Consider the following 21,495-nt stretch of genomic DNA (forward strand, 5'->3'; position numbering starts at 1 on the left):
ACTCTATTGAAGGACAATTTGTTTGTCTCTCTTGGCCATCGTGAATAATGCTGTAATGAACATGGGGGTGCATATATGTGTCTTTTTGAGATTTTTGGGTAAATATCCAATAGAGGAATCACTGGGTAATATAGTAATGCTATTCTTTTTTTTTAATGATTTTTTAAAGATTTTATTTATTCTTTTTTTGGGGGGGAGAGAAGAGAAAGAGAGAGAGAGAAGGGAAGAGGAGCAGGAAGCATCAACTCCCACATGTTCTTTGACCAGGCAAGCCCGAGGATTCAAACAGGCAACTTCAGCATTCCAGGTAGAGACTTTATCCACTGCGCCACCACAGGTTAGGCCAGTAACTCTACTCTTAATTTTCTGAGGAATCAACAGACTGTTTTCCATTGCAGCTATATCAGTTTACATTCTCATCAGTAATGAATGAGGGTTCCTTTTCTCCATAATCTCTCCAACACTTACTACCTGTCTTGTTGATAATAGCCAATGAGTTAGTATCTCATTTTAGTTTTGATTTGCATTTCCCTAATAGCTTAGTGAAATCAAGCATCTTTTCATATATCTGTTGGCCATTTGCATGTCTTCACAAGAGAGGTGTCACACAATCAGTTCCTCTGCCCATTTTTTAATTGGATTATTTGGTGTTGAGTTTTATGAGTTCTTCATATATTTTTTATATTAGCCCTTTGTCAGAGCTGTTGTTTGTAAATATCTCACTTTCGATTGGTACCTTTTTGGTCTTTTATCAGTTTCTTTCATTTGCAAAAGCTTTTTGACATAGTCCCATTTATTTATTTTTGCCTTTATTTCCCTTGCCTGTGGGTTCAAATCACCCAATTGTTTTAGCATCATTTTATGATAATGCCTAGACTCGGTATTTCATTAACATCTGCAAAATCATACTTTTCTTTTTTCGAGAGAGGCAGGGAGAAAGATAGGAACATCAAGCTGTTCTTGTCTGTGCCCTGACCAGGGAGTTGAAACTGGCAACCTCTGCGCTGCAGGACGTCACTCCAACCAACCAAGCTATCTGGCCAAGGTTTAATTTTTTTTGTGACAGAGACAGAGAGAGTCAGAGAGAGGGACAGATAAGGACAGACAGACAGGAACGGAGAGAGATGAGAAAGAAGCATCAGTTCTTCATTGCGGCACCTTAGTTGTTCATTGATTGCTTTCTCATATGTGCCTTGACCAGGGGGCTACAGCAGACTGAGTGACCCCTTGCTCGAGCCAGAGACCTTGGGCTCAAGCTGGTGAGCTTTGCTCAAACTAGATGAGCCCGTGCTCAAGCTGGCAACCTCGGGGTCTCGAACCTGGGTCATCCGTGTCCTGGTCTGATGCTCTATCCACTATACCACCACCTGGTCAGGCAGGGCTTAATTTTTTAAACTGATTTTTAGAGAGACAGAGAGAGGAAATGAGAGGGGGGGGGGGAGGAGGGAAGCATTTGTTGTCTCACTCAGTTGTGCATTTTTTGGTTGCTTCCTGTGTGTGCCCTGATCGGGGATCAAACCCGCATCCTTGTTTCGGAAGGAGGCTCTTAACTGACTGAGCTAACTGGCCAGGGCCAAAACGATGCTTTTCTACTGCTATCATGTCTTCTGTGTTTATTAGTTGGAATTCTTCTATAAAAACAACTTTTCTGCCTGACCGGGCGGTGGCGCAGTGGATAGAGGGTCAGACTGGGATGTGGAAGACCCAGATTCGAGACCCCAAGGTTGCCAGCTTGAGCGAGGGCTCATCTGGTTTGAGCAAAAAGCTCACCAGCTTGAGCCCAAGGTTGCTGGCTCGAGCAAGGAGTTACTTGGTCAGCTGAAGGCCCGCGGTCAAGACACGTATGAGAAGGCAATCAATGAACAATTAAGGTGTTGCAATGCACAACGAAAAACTAATGATTGATGCTTCTCATCTCTCCATTCCTGTCTGTCCCTGTCTATCCCTCTCTCTGACTCTCTCTGTCTCAAAAACAAAACAAAACAAAAAAAACAACAAAAACTTTTCTTGTGGCGGATGTTAACTAGACTTATTGTGATCGTTTCCCAATATACACATATTTCAAATCGTTATATTGTGTATCTGAAACTAATATATTATATACCAATTATATCTCAATTTTTATTTATTTATTTATTTTTTTGTATTTTTCTGAAGCTGGAAACGGGGAGAGACAGTCAAACAGACTCCTGCATGCGTCCGACCGGGATCCACCCGGCATGCCCACCAGGGGCGATGCTCTGCCCACCAGGGGGCGATGCTCTGTCCCTCTGGGGCGTCGCTCTGTTGCGACCTGAGCCACTCTAGCGCCTGGGGCAGAGGCCAAGGAGCCATCCCCAGCGCCCGGGCCATCTTTGCTCCAGTGGAGCCTCGGCTGCGGGAGGGGAAGAGAGAGACAGAGAGGAAGGAGAGGGGGAGTGGTAGAGAAGCAGATGGGCGCTTCTCCTGTGTGCCCTGGCCGGGAATCGAACCCGGGACCCCTGCATGCCAGGCCGACGCTCTGCCACTGAGCCAACCGGCCAGGGCCTCTCAATTTTTAAAATATAACTTTATCTACTATTTAGTTACCTGGAATGTCACTCATTAAGGAAATACCAGGAAAATGTTTGATTATTTCCCTTTATTTATCAATGTTCAGAGTAATTATACTGCTTACAAAAATTAGGGGATATTTCAAAATGAATATGAAGTGATAAAATATCCCAATTTTTGTGAGCAGGGTAGTTAATTCTCTATAAAACTCTAACAGCAACAAATGTATTGTTTTCTTTAAGTATCATTATTATTAATGGATTTTTACATATATTTTTTGTTTTGTTTTTCTAATGCCCTGACTGGGGATCAAACTCACTACCTTGATGCGTTGAGACAATGTGTTGTACTCTATTAAAATCACTTTTCTTTTAATGCTCAAATTATCCCATCTTTGGCCAGTGGGTTTCCTTGTATTGATGCTCCAGTCACTGTTACATGACCCCAATAGTCTGATACAGTTTCCTGGCTTCCAGGCACAAGATGCCCAAACTCATTTTTCCTGCTCTGGATCTGGAACTAGATATTTATGAAAATAGTCTTGATTTCCTTTTCCTTTCATTTTTTTTTTTTTTTAATTAAAAAAATGGTATTTAGAGACCAAATCTGTGCACTAGGGGTGTTCGGTTACTACTAGGTTGGTCATTGCTTGTCGGCAGAATTGAAAGATACATATTGCCTTGCCTGACCTGTGGTGGTGCAGTGGGTAAAGGGTCGACCTGGAACCCTGAGGTCGCCAGTTCAAAACCCTGCACTTGTCTGGTCAAGGCACATATGGGAGTTGATGCTTCCTGCTCCTCCCCCCTTTCTCTCTCTCTCTTCTCTAAAATGAATTTTAAAAAAAGATACATACTTCATTCCACTATCTAATTCAGACCTAAGATAATACTAATTGTCTTTAATACTTATAACTCTTTCTGATACATTGAAAATCTTGATTCCTAATGCCATTAACATTATTATGTATCCACTTTATCCTAAAATATACCTGTTTTAAAGTAGCAATATCAATTTTACTGCTAATAATAAGACTAATAAATGCAATTTAATATTTCTATTCAGTTCTAGCTATCCTTAGTCTATTCCATTAGGGAGGTACAATCAAAATATTTATAAAATCACTTTAAATTTTCTGTGTAGTTATGCTACCAATCTCACATACAAATGGTTCATTTGTTTCCCTTTATTTTTAATTTTATGAAGTATTTTATTCTTTTTTATTGAACTTTCTTATAAAGATGCAAAATATTTACCAGGCTCCAAAACAGTAACTATATAATAAAATATATTCAGTGAAGTCTCTTCCCCGTACCCCCTCTGATCCACACAGTAAATCATTTTTAGAAGACTGGGGTTGATAAAACAGCTGTGGTATATACAATGGAGTATTACTCGACCATTAGAAAGAATGAAATCTTATCATTTGCAACAGCATGGACCTAGAGAGTATTATGCTAACTGAAATAAGTCAGTCAGAGAAAGACAAATACCATATAATTTCTCTTATATGTGGAATCTAAACACCAATATAAATGAACAAACAAAACAGACTCCTAGATACAGAGGACAGACTGATGGTTGCCAGAGGGGAGGGCATATAGGAGACTGGGTAAAAAAGGTGAATGGCCTAACCAGGCGGTGGCGCAGTGGGTAGAGCATTGGACTGGGACACGGAGGACCCAGGTTAGAGACCCAAGATCGCCAGCTTGAGCGCGGGCTCATTTGGTTTGAGGAAGGCTCACCAGCCTGAGCCCAAGGTCGCTGGCTCGAGCAAGGGGTCACTCAGTCTGCTGGAGCCCCCTGGTCAAGGCACATATGAGAAAGCAATCAATGAACAACTAAGGTGCCCATAATGCCTTCCTGTCTGTCTGTCCCTCTCTCTGACTCTCTCTGTCTCTGTCACACACACACACACACACACACACACACACACACACACACAAAAGGTGAAGGGATTGAGAAGTACAGATTGGTAGTTACAAAACAGTCATGGGAATATAAAGTACAGCATAGGAAATATAGTCAATAATATTGTAATAAATATGTATGGTGCCAGATGGTACTGGAAATATTAGGAACACTTTGCAAAGTATATGATTGTTTAATCACTATGTTATACACCTGAAACTAATACAAAACAATACTGAATATAAACTGTAATTGAAAAAATAATTTTTAGGCCCTGGTCAGTGGCTCAGTGGATAGAGAGTTGTCCCGGTTCACCAAGGTCACAGGTTTGATCCCCAGTCAGGGCACATCTGAGAAGCAACCAATGACTACACAACCAAACAGAACGAGTTGATGTTTTTTTTTCTCTCTCTCTCTCTCAAATGTATAGGAAAAGAAAAAAAAAAAAAAGACCATTAGGAAAATATATCACACTCCTAACACAGCAGGCAGGCTATTATATCATTTTAAGTAATAATTTGTAAAAAACCAAAAAGGTCCTTATCAAAACGGTAAGATGCCATAGCTGGAGTAGGAACACTGCATGTTGCAAGAGCTGCCTATTTTTTTTTTTTTTACAGCTGAGTAGCACTTCATTCCCATGTACTGTAATTTATTCAGCCAGTTCTTATTGACATGTGAGCACTTTCTGATCGTTAGCTATAAAAATAATACTATGATGAATAGCCCTGTGCATACAGCTTTTTGTATTTTTTATACCAATATACCACTAGGATAGAGTCCTAGAAGTTAAAAATCTAACCTAGAATTACTGGGCGAAAGAGTAAAAAACAGGTAATGTGGGTATATACTGGCAAATTTCCTTAATTGGAGTTCATCTTTTGCCTTCCCACTAGCGATGCATTACTGTATCTGAGAATGCTATCCTCAGGTGTATTTTCTAATCTAACACAACACATAGAGAAGGCTGCAGAGAATTACAGATAAGATTCCTGTCTCAAGAGTCCCAGGAACTCTCAGTCCAGCAGGAGAAAACCTGTGGGCAAACAAATAATGATATAATGTAATAAATAGGGGGTGATTTACCCTGAAGAAAGGTTAAACTTCAGAGTCCCTCACTTAGAAACCCTTTCCCAGGGCCCAGCAATGTGTTTACAAGGCCATTTTGTAGTTGTTTTCTTAAAGAAGACACTCCAAATTGTTTCAGGCTTCACAAGCCCTAAATCCAACACATAGACTTTAGATTCACCCTATCTTTGGGGTGGATTTCAAGTCTCAGTTCTGCAGCCAGCTTGAAATGAGGGACTCCTGTATTTAATGACTCAGACAAACAAAAGGAAAAACCTCCTCTGGCCTAGAGATAACCTCCCCGATTCTAACCGATTACCCGTACAGGTAGCTGTCTTCACAGAGCCTTCTGTATTTTCCCTCTATGTACTTTCAAGAGCAGAAACCAAGCCTTGGCTGACTTTAGTAGTCCTGGTAGAAAGGTGGAGATTGGTACATGGAACTCAGGACAAAAGTCTGGAACAGATTTCAGAGCAGTTTTGGGGGGAATGGGGGGCGGTGTTACACCAGGGGAGTGGGTGTTCAAAGCAGGCCCCCTCCCCCCTAAAAAAGACACCTCTGGGTCAAGTAAGTCAGAGTTCTGTTTCCTCATTTGTAAAAACAGTTCATAATAAAGCTTGCCCTTGTGGGAATTTAATTAGGATTAGGAGAGAGAATTTAAAGATCTGACCTAGTTATAGACCAGGGGTTGGGAACCTATGGCTTGCAGACAAATCTTTAATAAAAAAATAATAATAACGTTAAAAATAGAAAACATTCTCATGTATTACAATCCATTCATTTCCTACCGCTCATGTTCATGGTTGTGGGAGGCTGGAGCCAATCACAGCTGTCCTCTGGGACAACACCAAATTTTTATTGGATAATGCGTAATGTACATGGGTCGTTGCATGGCTCTCACGGAATTACATTCTAAAATATGTGGCGTTCATGGCTCTCTCAGCCGAAAAGGTTCCCAACCCCTGTTCTAGATTCTAGAGAAGTCAATAAATTAAGGACAGAAAATAAAATGGGTAATTGGTTCCTTGGAGGCAGTGACGGATTCTTTGCCCACCGTGCCTTATACAGCAGTGGGAGGAGGAACAATTACCTTATTTACCAAATAGTAGGTGCATAATAAGTGAAGAAGGAATGGACATTCCTGCTGGATGCTTACTGATCTGTGTAACTAACTGAATGACTGATTAGTCCTGGTCTCTGAGTAACTTGACAGTCCGGAGCTGGCTCAAACGAAAGCGCGCGCTGGATGTGCCTGACGGCTGTCAGGCGGCCCCATCACTCGGACTGACCGTCAGGCCCGCGAGAGCGGCTGAGTTCCTTGCCAATCCAGGCCCCGGCCGGCTGGGACCGCCGCCTCCAGCCGCGCGCCCGCTGGATCCCTCCTCTCCACGACCCCGCGGGTGCAGCCGCCGAGCAGGACCTGCGCGGGCGACAGCAGTCAGGGTCCGGCGCCACCGCCCCTTCCTTCTCGCGCCGGGCAGGGCGCCCCCGAGTCCCGTCAGCCGCGGCCCAGGAACAATGAGGCGCCGGCTTCTTTAAGGGAGATACCACCGCGCCGGCGGGGCAGGGGACGGCTTCTTCCCAGATGATTGCACCCAGCCCCGCGCCGCCGCCGTCTCGGCAACTGCATCGCCTGCAAACATGGCTCAGTGACTGACAAAAGGTGAAGCCTCCCTCCCGGCGGGGCGGGCACCAGGCCTCCCAGCTCCGGCCGCGCCTCCACGCGGACCCGCCGAAACGCCCCGCATCCCGCACGCACCCCAGGCCCGCGCCGAGGAAGATGCACCAGGCGTCCCACCCTAGCGACTTGCGCACACCTGCCCGCGGCTGGGTAGGTCCGCAGGAGAGCGGGGAGGGGGTGGGGTGAGGGAGGGGCCACCGCGCAGAGCGCGCACCCCCTGCTCGGACGTGCTGCTGAGGTCCGGTCCCGGCGCCGCGAGCCGCGCGCGCGGGATGCGGCTGGAGCACAACCGAGTCTCGAGCTAGCGGTGGCCTCGCGCTCCCGGCCCTGGCCTCCCCTGCGTGGAGGAACAGGAGTGGTGCGTGCCGGAGCGCGTACACCTTTTGCAAGTCCCGGCTCCTGGAAGCCAGGGGAGCAGCAAGGCCGCCAGGGGAGCGCCGGGCGCCCGCCCAATAGGGACAGCGCGAGGTGTCCCGGCCCGCGCTACGGAAAGCCGGAGGGGGGCGGGGCCGCGGGGCGTAAGGGTGTGTGTCCGCGCACCACGGGGGCGCGCGCCGGCCTCTGACTGGAGGCCGCGGCGGCGGAGGCGCGAGCTGCCCGATAATGGCGGCCTGCAGAGTCCGTGAGAGGGAGAAGCGGCGGCGGCTACCCTGAGGTAAATTCGGCCCTACAGCCTGGCAGAGAGGCCCTGCACGTGCCTCCCTCTCCAGGGGGGCTGTCACAGATCTGTCAGCCGAGGGATCCTGGGGAAGGCCTCGCGCTCCCTGGCCTCCGGCCCGCACACCTCAGGCCACCCGCCTCCTCTTTTAAAGCCTGTGGCCTCTCCCCCAGGCCTCTGGTCTCGGCCCCCAGCCCCAGGACTGGACCCTGCGGGTTAGAGGCCTCGGGAGGATTCCCCTGGCTTTCATCTGGACGCCGCTGAGGAGGGGGTGGGCCTGGTACTTGGCCAATGAGCTGGGCCCTGGGCCGCCACGTCTGGCAACACCTCTGCCCGGCACCGGCAGGTGTGTGGCCCGCCGGCCCGCGTCCGAGCGCTGAGCTGGCGCAGCGGGCGCGAGAGCCCGGGATGCCCGCCTGGGCACGGGGGATCGCACAGGCTGCATCATCGTCTCGCGTTGGAACCCGGATCGCAAGGATTTCCTAAACACCCTCCCCCTTGTTCAGGTGCTCTGTCCTCTGGATGTATGGGACAGCTTCAAAGACGCAGCCACTTTGAGATGGACAATAATTGGCGACCCGCGGAGAAGGGAAAAAAAAAGTCTGCAGTGTAGTTAGGGCAGGGGATTCTGGGCCAGGAAATCAGACACTAGGAAATACACTAGGAACTTGAAGGGTGGGTGTCCAATCAGAGGAAGTGTGACTGAGAAGCAATCTCGGAAGCTTTTGTTTGCTTTATTAAATCGATACTATGGACTTAAAGTAGCTGTTCCCAGGTTTTCAGGCTCAAGGGTCAGTAGCTTTTTGTTCCCCCAAACAAAGACAGTCCCTTGATATGTAGGACAGTTTTGAGTAGCAAAAATAACCTAGATCTAAATAACCCCTGTTAAACCACAAATAGCTAATCATAGTCTAAGTAGCTTCCTTTATTTTTAAAGGAACATGTTTCTCCACAAACTTTATTTCCACCTAATTGGCAATAAATAAGGAAGCAAAGTAAAATAGGAATATATACATTTTGACTGTTTACTTTCAAATAGTAAAACAGTATACGTTTTCAGTTCTACATATGCTCTGGTTCACTTTCAGTCCCTAAGCATAAGCCAGGTGTTTGTATTTCTAACTGTGAGGGTTTTTGTTTTTTGTTGTTTTTAATTTGGTTGTTTTATGACCTTTTATGTGAGTGTCAGCTTTAAAGAGAAGCTGGAATTTGTTTATTCTTGATCAGTAAGAATGCTGAATTTCTTGGTTTATTTTTAACAGTATTGAAGCCGTTTGTGTAAGAGGCAATACAGTGTAATGAATTAAATTTTGGATGTCAGAGCCAAATGGCTTGATTTCAAATCTCAGGTCCACAACGCCTAGCTGACCTTGGATATGTTGCTTAAACTCTGCATGCTTTAGTTTCCTCATCTGTAAAATGACCATAATAGTATCTACTTCATAACATTATTAGGCACATTAAGTGTATTAATGCATATATCTGACAGAGGGCTGATATCCAGAATACATGGTAGGGAAAAGTGGGTTTACAGTTGTTCATATGGAAAATAATACAGTAATTTATTAAGTAATACGAGAATAAACTTTCATATACTCACAACTGTAAATCTACTTTTGCCCCACTAGTAAGCCTACTTTTGCTTGGAACAGTTCCTGATACATGGTAAGTTCTACATAAATGTTAGCTGCTTTACTGTTATTAAAATATTTAAATTTGTCCAAGATATAGCAAATATCTCTCAAGCATTGCAAACAGTGAGACCAATGATAACTAAATCATACATAAAAAGAAATACAAGCCAATAGGCATGCTTAATTTCAATAGAGCACTTTGTTGATTTTTCCAGAAACCTTGACCTTGAAGATGGTGAGTAGCCAGCCAAAGTACGATCTAATACGGGAGGTAGGCCGAGGTAGTTACGGTGTTGTGTATGAAGCCGTCATCAGAAAGACCTCTGCACGGGTGGCAGTGAAGAAAATTCGATGCCATGCTCCTGAGAATGTTGAACTAGCCCTGCGTGAATTCTGGGCACTAAGCAGTATCAAGAGCCAACATCCAAATGTGATTCACTTGGAGGAATGCATCCTACAAAAAGATGGGATGGTGCAAAAGATGTCCCATGGCTCTAATTCTTCCCTTTATTTACAGGTATGTGTGGCTGAATGGGAAATAGAGATGATTTGAACGTAGCACTGGTGAGCAAGAAGAGGAGTAAAAGAGTCAGATGGACTACTTTTAAATGCAGGTGTTGCCTGGCCTGTGGTGGCGCAGTGGATAAACCTTCGGCCTGGAATGCCAAGGTTGCCAGTTCGAAACCCTGGGCTTCCCTGGTCAAGGCACATACAACAAGCAAGCAATGAACAACTAACATGAAGCAACTATGAATTGATACTTCCCATTCCATGCTCCCCTTTCTCTCCTGTCTCTGTAAAAACCAATAAATAAAGTATTTTTTAAAATGCAGGTGTTTACATAGTTAGGAGCAGATAGGGGCCTACCAAGAATTGGGTTACATGTTTGCTATAAAACAAGGTTTTATTTAAACCTGTGATGCAAATACCTAAGAATAAAAAAAGCCACCTGTTATGCCATGATACTTGCCAATCTGCATATGAATGGGGCAAGATAGGAACTAGGAAAGTGATCAAGACTAGAGTCTAATAAAGTATACTTATTTGAAATCAATTTTTTTAAAACTGAAGACAGAAGAAAAGGAAACACTCCACAACCAATAGCAGCACCCATAGGTAATTGAGCACTGGTTAGAATATAAGCCTTTGCTCTTAAATGCTTATATGGTTTCTTAATCATTCAGTTCTACTTAATTTTCATGAAGTATATGGCTTAGCACTTGTTATTAATAGTGCTAAAGCTAATGTTTGGATTCCTGCTTAGTTCTATGGTTTGTACTAAGTGCTTTAAAGGCAGTTGCTAAGAACAATACTATGAGGAAAGTATTATTATCTCCATTACAGATGAAGAAACAGAGGCTTAGAATATATAATGAATTTATCCAAAGTCACATAGCTAGCAAGTAACAGAATTGGGAGATGAACATAAGTCTCTGACAACAAAAAAAACCCTAATGTTCTCTTAACCTTCAAATTACTCTTTTGCAGCCCTGGGAAAAGCATTAACATATGAAAACAGAAAAGGTTAGGTATTTTTTTTAGGTTGGCTTCTGCCATAGATCAAAATCTCTAGTAGCTCTAAGAAAAGATACTAAGGCATAGCTAATTAAATGCAAGAGCAAAATTTCTTAAGTCCAGTTATTTTTTTTAATGTTTATTTTACAGATTTTAGAGGAAGGGAGAGAGACAGGAACTTCAGTCTGTTCCTGTATGTGCCCTAACCAGGGATTGAACCGGCAACCTTTGCGCTTTGGGACGATCCTCTAACCAACTGAGCTATCCAGCCAGGGCAAGTCCAGTCATTCCTGGAAAAGGAAATAATTTTCCATGAGTATGTCTAAATTCAGAATTTACCATCAGGGTACAAAAGTCTGTTTAAAACAACAAAGGCTTATAAGACTAGGAACAACAAAACAAACAATACTTGTAATTAGAAACTTGAAATTTTCATTGTATGGTGAATAAATATTAATCCTGAAAATCTAGTTTATATTGCAGTTTAACATGCTATGCCCTGCAGTTTTCTAACTGAATATAAAACACAACTTTTTTGCCTCTATTTGAATTATTGTTTACTTTTATAAAAATGCTTAATTTGTAAGTTGCATTCATAGAAAATATCGGAAATATTCTTAGCACCACATTTCCTCTTAAAAGTGTATAGAACCGTACTGAACTTTGCATTGAATTTTGGAGACCAAGATGCATAATCTTTTTCCAAAAGACATTTAAACATGTGACTTAGTGCTTATGGTATCCTTGAGTCCAGATCAAGTAATCCTTATAGTACTGGTTATTAGCTGTTCTTTCAAGGCTTTAACGTGTAAGTACTTCCAGACTTGATTCAGTGATTTTTTTTTTAATCCAAAGCATCTTTTCGTTTAATAGTCTCTTTCCTCTTTTAAAGCTTAATAGACCTGTGTTTGACTTGTGGCACTTTTTGCTCAGTGTACAACCTTGGGTAAATAACCTAACTTTTCCCAGAATCTGTATCTTTGTATGTAAAATAGGAATAATAATTTCCGTCTTCCATGGGAGTTGTCGAAATTAGAGGTGATACAGATACAGTACTTGGCACATAGGATATACTCAGTGCTGGGTAGCTCTAAATTATCTTTTCTATGGATTTGTTTAGTTAACCAAATATCCTTCAACACTATTAAGCAAGTGTCTTCTTAAAATTTACATCTGGTAAAGATAATCAAACAAATCTAGGGAGAGTCCCAATGCATGGTCTTCTCCATTCTCTATACAAATTTTTTTTATTTTTCTCCATGTTTTTCCAGATAGTTTCGTTGTTGTCAGTTGGAATCATTAAATTAGTTGCTGATAGCTAAAAACCTCACCTAGAAGAAAATGTAAAACAAGTAATTAACAGAGGACACACAGTCTCATGCATAGGAACTTAGTGGCCACTCTGCATACTTGTGATGAGTGTCATGAGTGAGAAGTTCAGGATGGTATAGGAGCATTAATAGGGAACCTGACATAATCCTGGAGTTCAGGAATTATGAACTGTTTCAACTAAAGCTTGCAGGGTAAAGCGGAATTAGCCAGGTGAGTAAGAAAACTTCCCAGGCAGAAAGAACTACACATACGAATCTATTGAAGCAAAAAGCGTGACACTTTCTACAAATAGAAAGAAGATAGTAAGACAATAGGTAGAGGTTTGTTTTTTTTTAACTGATTGATTTTAGAGAAAGGAAGTGGGGGGGGGGGCTCGCACATTGTTTTGTTTTCCACTTATTTATGCATTTATCGATTGATGCCTGTATGTGCCCTGACTGGGGATCGGGGATCGAACCCACAACCTTGGTACTTGGGGAGGATGCTCACCAACTGAGCTACCAGGCCAGGCTAGAAAGCTCAACAGGGGTCAAAGCATACAGGATCCCTTAGCCTCCGTTAAAGAATTTAGACTATATTCTAAGAGAACAAGGAAGCTATTGAAGGACTTTAGTCAAGAGAATCAATGGCTAATATCTTCTACATACAAAAATAAGCAAATTGGGCCTGACCTGTGGTGGCGCAGTGGGATAAAGCGTCGACCTGGAACACTGAGGTCGCCGGTTCGAAACCTTGGGCTTGCCTGGTCAAGGCACATATGGGAGTTGATGCTTCCTGCTCCTCCCCCTTCTCTCTCTGTCTCTATCACTCCTCTCTCTCTAAAAAAATCAATAAATAAAATATTTTTTTTAAAAAAGCAAATTGCTATATCTCTCAATCAGAAGGCCTCAACTATAGCCCTGGGCCAGTTTTTGTATGACTACATGCTAAAAATAGTTTTTACTTTTTCTGTGTATGGGGGGTATTTTTTTTTTTGTATTTTTCCTAAGTGAGAAGTGGAGAGAGGCAGACAGACAGACAGACTCCCACATACGTCAGACCAGGATCTACCCGGCAACCCACCAGGGGGCGATGCTCCTCTGCAATCGGAGCCATTCTAGCGCCTGAGGTGGAGGCCATGGAGCCATCCTCAGTGCCCAGGCAACTTTGCTCCAATGGAGCCTTGGCTATGGGAGGGTAAGAGAGACAGAGAGGAAGGAGAGGGGGAGGGGTGGAGAAGCAGATGGGTGCTTCTCCTGTGTGCCCTGGCTGGGAATCTAACCTGGGACTTCCAGATGCCGGGCTGACGCTCTACCACTGAACCAACCAGCCAGGGCCAGTTTTTACATTTTTTTCAAAGATTTTATTTATTGATTTTACAAAGAGAGTAGGGGGGTGTAGAGCGAGAAGTATCAACTCATAGTTGTTTCACTTTAATTGTTCATTGATTGCTTATCATATGTGCCTTGACTGGGCAAGTCCAGGGATTCGAACTGGTGACCTCAGCATTTCAGGCTGACGCTTTATCCACTGTGACCACAGGCCAGGCAGTTTTTACATTTTTTAAGTTTTAAAAAAATAAAAGGAAAATTAATATGAAACAGACCTTATGTGGCTTGTCAAGCCTAAAATATCTATGTATTTACAATCTGGTCTTACTCTAAACCAGGGGTCCCCAAACTATGGCCCACGGGCCGCACGCAGCCCCCTGAGGCCATTTATCCGGCCCCATTGCACTTCTGGAAGGGGCACCTCTTTCATTGGTGGTCAGTGAGAGGAGCATAGTTTCCATTGAAATACTGGTCAGTTTGTTGATTTAAATTTACTTGTTCTTTATTTTAAATATTGTATTTGTTCCCGTTTTGTTTTTTTACTTTAAAATAAGATATATGCAGTGAGCATAGGGATTTGTTCATAGTTTTTTTTTATAGTCCGGCCCTCCAACGGTCTGAGGGACAGTGAACTGGCCCCTTGTGTAAAAAGTTTGGTGACCCCTGCTCTAATCCATTCTTTGAATGCTGGGCCTCTGCATTACTCAAACTATTTAGGAAGTTTGTTTTTGAGAGTAAAGGCAGAAAAGGAGTAAATGAAGTAAGAGTGATGGTGCTGGTCTTTAATCTCAGCATATTTAGAAATAGTGTACCTGGTAAGTAACTGTGTTCTGTACCTTTCTATAATTTTCTTTCTTCACTGGCAAACACTTACAACAAAGAAAATTCATGCAAAAAAGACATCTGCACAGCATTGCAATTACTGCTGTTTGCCAGGGGGGAGATGGCGTGGAGAGGTGTTCTTTGCCTCTGCCCGCAAAAATGACAAGAGGAGGTACCAGTAGATTTTAATGTAAAATTAGCAGTTCCTTTAATCTTCAACAACTCTGGCTTTCCTACTGAGTTTCTATTAAACCCATGGGTCTGAAGAGGACACCATAGAACAAACGCTTACAAAACACTATATGCTTGTATTTTAGAATGGTAGTTCATGTTCAGTAAAGTAATATATTCTTGAATTTCAGATAATAAGATTTATAATTAGATAATAACAAAGTGATTTATTTTAGATTTTCAATTTGTATCAAAGGAATATTCAAACTCATATTTGAATTTTTATATCAAAATGAAAATATAGCCTGACCAGGCGGTGGCACAGTAGATAGAGCATTGGACTGGGACGCAGAGGACCCAGGTTTGAAACCCTGAGGTCGCCAGCTTGCACATGGGTTCACCAGCTTGAGTGTGGGGTCGCTGGCTTGAGCCCAAAGGTTGCTGGTTTGAAGCCCAGGGTCTCTGGCTGAGCCCAAGTTCACTGGCTTGAGCAAGGGGTCGCTAGCTCTGCTGGAGCCCCCCAGTCAAGGCATATATGAGAAAGCAATCAATGAACAACTAAGGAGAATAAGGAGCCGCAACAAAGAATTGATGCTTCTCATCTCTCTCCCTTCCTGTCTGTTCCCTCTCTCTGTCTCTCTCTCAGTCTCTGTCACACAAAAAAATGCAAATATGATTTTGATAGTATTTTTTAAAATTCTTTATTTTTTAATTTTAGAGAGGAGAGAGAGCAGGGGGGAGGAGCAGGAAGCATCAACTTGTAGTGGTTGTTTCTCGTATGTGCCTTGCATCTGGGCAAGCCTGGGACTTCAAACCCAGGTCAATGCTTTATCCACTGTGCCACCGCATGTCAGGCATGATTTTTATAAATGGGTTTTTAGAAGCCACCCAATGGTAGAGATAGCCAACATATTTGCATTCTGCTTATAGAATGTATGAAGTAATGATGTCAGTCTTTTTCATCAGTGACTACAAGAACACTTTATTTCTCTAATCAGTTGTTTCTTGATCATTTTCCTCTCAATTTCTCAGATGATGTTGATAGTATATGTGCAATGAGTAAGAAGAATATTTCAGGCACTTTCATTTAATTGAATTTCCTAATTGAAATTTATATCCCAGCTGGCAATCTCCCAGGATCTAGCTGCTGAAATTTCAATGTTTTCATGAAGCTATTAGCTAAGTGGGTAGAGTTCAACTCCATCGGCATATACAGAAAATGTGCAGCCAGTTGGATACTTTTCAAAATAAAACCATTTTTAGCCTGACCAGGCGGTGGCGCAGTGGATAGAGCATCGGACTGGGATGCCGAGGACCCAGGTTCGAGACCCCGAGGTCGCCACCTTGAGTGCGGGCTCATTTGGCTTGAGCCAAAAAAAAAAAAAAAGCTTACCAGCTTGGACCCAAGGTCGCTGACTCCAGCAAGGGGTTACTCGGTCTTCTGAAGGCCCGCGGTCAAGGCACATATGAGAAAGCAGTTGGTGAACAACTAAGGTGTTGCAACGAAAAACTGATGATTGATGCTTCTCATCTCTCTTCGTTCCTGTCTGTCTGTCCCTGTCTATCCCTCTCTCTAACTCTCTCTCTGTCCCTTTAAAAAAAAAAACCAAACCATTTTTAAATAAGTTTCTACCTCTTGACTTGGAGATTTAGCGTGTACTCATTAAGAAGTGACAATTTGAGCCTGACCAGACAGTGGCGCAGTGAATAGAGCTTTGGACTAGGATGTGGAGGACCCAGGTTCAAGACCCCAAGGTCGCCAGCTTGAGCGCGAGCTCATCTGGTTTGAGCAAGGATCACCAGCTTGAGCCCAAGGTCGCTGGCTTGAGCAAGGGGTCACTCAGTCTGCTGTAGCCCCCCGGTCAAGGCACATATGAGAAAGCAATCAATGAACAGCTAAGGAACCACAACAAAGAATTGATGTTTCTCATCTCTCTCCCTTCCCATCTGTCTGTCCCTGTCCGGCCCTCTCTCTGATTCTCTCTGTCTCTCCCACAAGAAAAAAAAAAGAAGTGACAGTTTGAGCCTGGCCTGAGGTGGTACAGTGGATAGAGCATTGACCTGGAACACTGAGATCGCCAGTTTAAAACCCTGGGCTTGCTCGGTCAAGGCACATATGACAAGCAACAACTAAAATGAAGCATCTATGAGTTGATACTTCTCAGTCACTTCCCCACCTTTCTCTCTAAAATCAATAAATAAGATGTAAAAAACAAATAGTTTGAAGTACTGAAATTTAAAATAAAATGCACTTATGAAAACAATATTTATGGAATATTCACATAAAATTGGATTTTTTTTCTTTCTTACAGGGACAGAGAGAGTCAAAGAGGGATAGATAGGGATAGACAGACAGGAACAGAGAGAGATGAGAAGCATCAATCATCAGTTTTTCGTTGTGACGCCTTAGTTCATTGATTGCTTTCTCATATGTGCCTTGACCACGGGGCTTCAGCAGACCAAGTAACCCCTTGCTCAAGCCAGCGACCTTGGGTCCAAGCTGGTGAGCTTTGCTCAAACCAGATGAGCCCGCACTCAAGCTGGGGACCTCCGGGTCTCAAACCTGGGTCCTCCACATCCCAGTCCGACGCTCTATCCACTGCACCACCGCCTGGTCAGGCAGGAGACTAACTTAACCAGTTACTTTTTTTTCTATAACTGAATTGTATAAACTGTGCAGATGATTACAATCTGGTTTCTTTTCCTTATAGCTTGTGGAGACTTCATTAAAAGGAGAAATTGCCTTTGATCCCAGAAGCGCCTATTACTTGTGGTTTGTGATGGATTTTTGTGACGGAGGAGATATGAATGAGTATCTGTTGTCCCGGAAACCCAATCGTAAAACTAACACCAGCTTTATGCTTCAGCTGAGCAGTGCCCTGGCTTTCTTGCATAAAAACCAGATCATCCACCGAGATCTTAAACCTGATAACATCTTGATTTCTCAAAGCAGGTTGGATACCAGTGACTTGGAACCCACACTGAAAGTGGCTGATTTTGGCCTAAGCAAAGTGTGTTCAGCCTCTGGGCAGAACCCAGAAGAACCTGTCAGTGTAAACAAGTGTTTCCTTTCCACCGCCTGTGGAACAGATTTCTACATGGCTCCTGAAGTGTGGGAGGGACATTACACAGCAAAAGCTGACATCTTTGCTCTGGGAATTATCATCTGGGCAATGCTGGAAAGGATCACATTTATAGACACAGAAACAAAGAAGGAACTCTTGGGGAGTTATGTAAAGCAAGGAACTGAAATTGTGCCTGTTGGGGAGGCACTTCTGGAAAATCCCAAAATGGAACTTCTCATTCCTGTGAAGAAAAAGTATATGAATGGGCGAATGAAACAACTGATTAAGGAAATGCTGGCTGCAAACCCTCAGGATCGTCCAGATGCTTTTGAATTAGAACTCAGATTAGTACAAATTGCATTTAAAGATAGTAGCTGGGAAACGTGACACATATTATTTGCAAATATCTTGGATGACATGCTGCTTCTGTTTTCACAGTGATGCAACAATGTGGCTGAAAAAGGATATGAAAATCTGAATTCCACCTTCTAAGGGTTTAGTTTTTATTGTGGGATGTTTTTTTCCTCATTTTTCTTAAGTCCAAGCTGGCATTTTATTAGTATGTTTTAAATGTATTACCAATGTGGGTGTAAAAAAATTTTTTTAAATGATCATTGGTAGAAGTTTGGCAGGAAAATTCTCTAAGAGCCTAGAAGAAAAGACAGTCCAGTTTTCTGGAAATATATCTCCAGAAGTATTTTAGACATTCCTTGTCAGTATTAGGAATTTCCATGGAGGAAGAGGTTTGCATGCTGGTAATGCAACCTTTGAAGCTTTGTAAAGGAAACATATATGTATATATTTATGTATATGTAAGTATGTGAATGTGTGCATTTTGCATTCCATATGAAGAAAATGCCGGTTCTGTTTAAATTATTTAATGTAGGTTTGGGTTTTTGAGATTTGCTGGTGAAATCAGTAATGAAAAATAAAAGAACCTTCCTTCATCTTCTTACCCTGTCCCTCTAATGAAATCATACTAAGTTTTTTTTATTTTTGTAATATTATAGTTTTTTTTAAAGGCAACATTTTGGAGGGTCTAAAATAATCTTATTAAACAGAAATGAAATTAAGTGATCCAAAGCTGCTGAAATATGTTTGAGCTCTCCAGTGCCCCAGAGCTGCAGGAGGAGAATTAGCCGTGCAGTTGTGTGGCAGCAGTTGGCAAGGATATTGATGATTCAGTCATACTTTCTTTAGGTAGCCAAGCATTCAATTAATCAGTTAAACCACTGCATTGGGACATGTCTGCACTTGAGCATCTGTAATCTGAACACAGGATTCTTCTATTTCTGAAAATATTGCTATATATATGTATTGTTGTGTTTGATATGTTAATTTTTTATTTCAAGACTGTCTAAGCCTCACCATAAAATTGAAGAAATCAAATGAGCTTTATCCTCACATTACCTGCCCTGATAGGGTCTCTTGTTTCATCACTGGAATTCCTATCATTTTGGCACTAATGCTGTTTCCTCTTGTCTAATTTGACACAGTAATGGTAGAGATATGGTTGTATTAAATGTTGATCACCTTCTTCTAATGTGAGAGATGATACCTATATAGTTTGGTAAATGAATAATATATTGTGGCATCAACTATATCTTTCAAGTAGAAAAGTTATAGATTTATACAATCACTTGGTTTGGTCTGTGTCAAAGCCAGTAGACCATTATTCTTCTTGAAGTCATTTTGATTTTAACCTACATGATTATTTTCAGTTTGTTTTTCTGAAAATACAGATACTTAATATCTAAGGAAAGAAAGTTTTCCTAAAACAGAACATTAACCTTTAAGATTAGAGAGACTTTAAAACCATTTTTTATCTAAGTTAATATTTATAAAGCACTAGAATTTTTGGTCAAAAGTGTTTTTTAAAAATTAGAATATTGAAATCATCAATAGTTTGCATAATCTGTTCAAATGTACCTTTTGAGCTTCCACAACTTTTGGAATATTGCTATCATAATTTTTTTCATATTTAAAATATGTTCAAGGGACTCTAGGGAGTGAAAAAGCACAAAGAAATTACAGTACATAAAATTTCTGAACTATGTGTTACTTGATCTGGAAGTTTGAAACTTGGACTAAAAGGTTTTATTAAAATAAGTCTTTTTAAAATAAAAGCAAAATGTCATATTTTAACATCACCTTCAAGATGATAAGCAGTGGAACAATACACTGGCACCTCATGATAACTGACCCTCTGGATCACCAAACTGGTATAACACAATCGGGCCAAGGGGACTGAAGTCAAAAGCGTCATTATAATGCCTGTCAGTAGCATGACAGATTCATGATGATTCACGTGATGGTATGCCAGTACTTCATTTGCTCTTCAGATATCTATGTGTTGGGAGCAATGGTTTCCTAAGTACATAGTTTTGGGTCCTACATCATTTAAAAGTTAATGATTATAATTTATTTTGAAAGATTTTAGCTATAAAGTGGAATTCTTTCTTTCACTGCTGGTAAGGGTGTGAGGTGATCAGGAAGTTTCTTCTAGAATCTTCTCAAGTCCTTGTAATCTAAAATAGCCTATGCTACCAAGCAAAACAACAGTAAATTTTTTGTCTTCATTTGTTCTTTCAGTCAGGAGATATTTATTAAGTACCTACTGTGTGCTCAGCACTGAAGGTCAGTTGACAAAATGACAAGTTAAAAATAGTGTATAGCCACAGGTCTTTTCCAGCCAGGAGGAAGAAATACAAGATGACTAACAATACTTGAAAATTCCTGGATATTTGCTAGAGGAAAAATGAAAGCAAGAATTTGTGCACAGTGCCTTGCCCATAATAGGTACTCAATAAACAAGTATTCTTCATAGAGCCTCTTGCCATGGATTATAGTGTTTTATGAAATTTGTCTTAATTGAAAAAAGACCAAATATTTCAAATAAGCTTATAGGCAGCTGTGGCCAGTTAAAATATGGGGTTGTACAGTTAGTTCCTAGAATGTTATTTTGCACTAGTTGTCACTTAGGAGGGTTCCTGTAAATTTTTTGGTGCTAAGGGATACTTTGTCATGATGATGAAGTAAGTGTTAAGTGTTGGTTTAATAGCACACTGAATAGTTTTTTCTGCTGGTCTGTTTTTTCCTCTTTGTTGTTGTTTCTAATTGTAAAAATGTTTATCAAACTATTGTAGCAGCTACAAAATAATTCACCAGCATGACAAAATGGTCAAAAATATGTCATCAGCACTTCAAAATGAAAGCAACTTTTGAAATTTTCTTTTTAAATTGTCAAATATATTTTATGAAGAATTTATAAAAGGGGGAAATGATTGTAATTTATTGTTCATGACTTTTTTTTTTTAAATAAAGTGAGTTTCAACAACAACAAAAAAACCCTGGAAATTCTCCATTACTGCTTCCGTGGCTCGCTGAGTAGTTCCATAGTGCATTACTCATGAACGTGAGAGAGGATATAAAATTTGAAACAATGTCATTTTCAGCCTTATCTATTAAACTTTCAGTAATAGCAGCTATTGCTCAGAAAAAGATGATTTAATTATAGGAGTTCCTTTCAGCATTTTAAGTTCTCCAAAATTTTAGTGCTTACTATCTTGTAGTATTTCTCAGAAGAACTTGTATTGCCTGAAATTTTACTTTTATTTATCTTTCTCATTAAGCTGAGGATGCATTCCAGACTCAGAATGAAGTAAAGAAGATGCAGTTTTTCAGTCTATAACTTGAGACCATGGTTTCTTTTCTGTAAAATCATCTGGCCCACTCTTTTCTTTCCTTAATAGGTTTTATTATGTATGCCTTCTCCAGAATGTACAAACTACTGAGGATA

At 41.6% G+C, this 21,495-nt stretch overlaps 2 protein-coding genes across 3 annotated transcripts in view; one reads left to right on the plus strand and one right to left on the minus strand.

Moving 5' to 3' along the window:
* Nucleotides 1-21,495, minus strand: part of PAQR7 (progestin and adipoQ receptor family member 7) — a 373,180-nt gene that overhangs the window by 241,994 nt on the left and 109,691 nt on the right. The gene's annotated exons all lie outside the window — the stretch shown is intronic.
* On the plus strand, nt 3,828-21,030 carry PDIK1L (PDLIM1 interacting kinase 1 like). Of its 2 annotated transcripts, none has more exons than XM_066375477.1 (3): nt 3,828-7,339; nt 9,697-9,998; nt 17,343-21,030. In XM_066375477.1, exons 2-3 carry the CDS (start codon nt 9,714-9,716, stop codon nt 18,081-18,083), a joined length of 1,026 nt encoding a protein of 341 aa, XP_066231574.1. In that variant the 5' UTR covers nt 3,828-7,339; nt 9,697-9,713; the 3' UTR covers nt 18,084-21,030. The 2 variants fall into 2 exon arrangements, with proteins under 2 accessions (XP_066231574.1, XP_066231573.1); XM_066375476.1 differs by lacking the exon at nt 3,828-7,339 and adding an exon at nt 7,371-7,844.

This window comes from Saccopteryx leptura, chromosome 3 (genome assembly GCF_036850995.1).
Source record: "Saccopteryx leptura isolate mSacLep1 chromosome 3, mSacLep1_pri_phased_curated, whole genome shotgun sequence".
In the NCBI taxonomy this organism is placed as follows: Eukaryota; Metazoa; Chordata; class Mammalia; order Chiroptera; family Emballonuridae; genus Saccopteryx; species Saccopteryx leptura.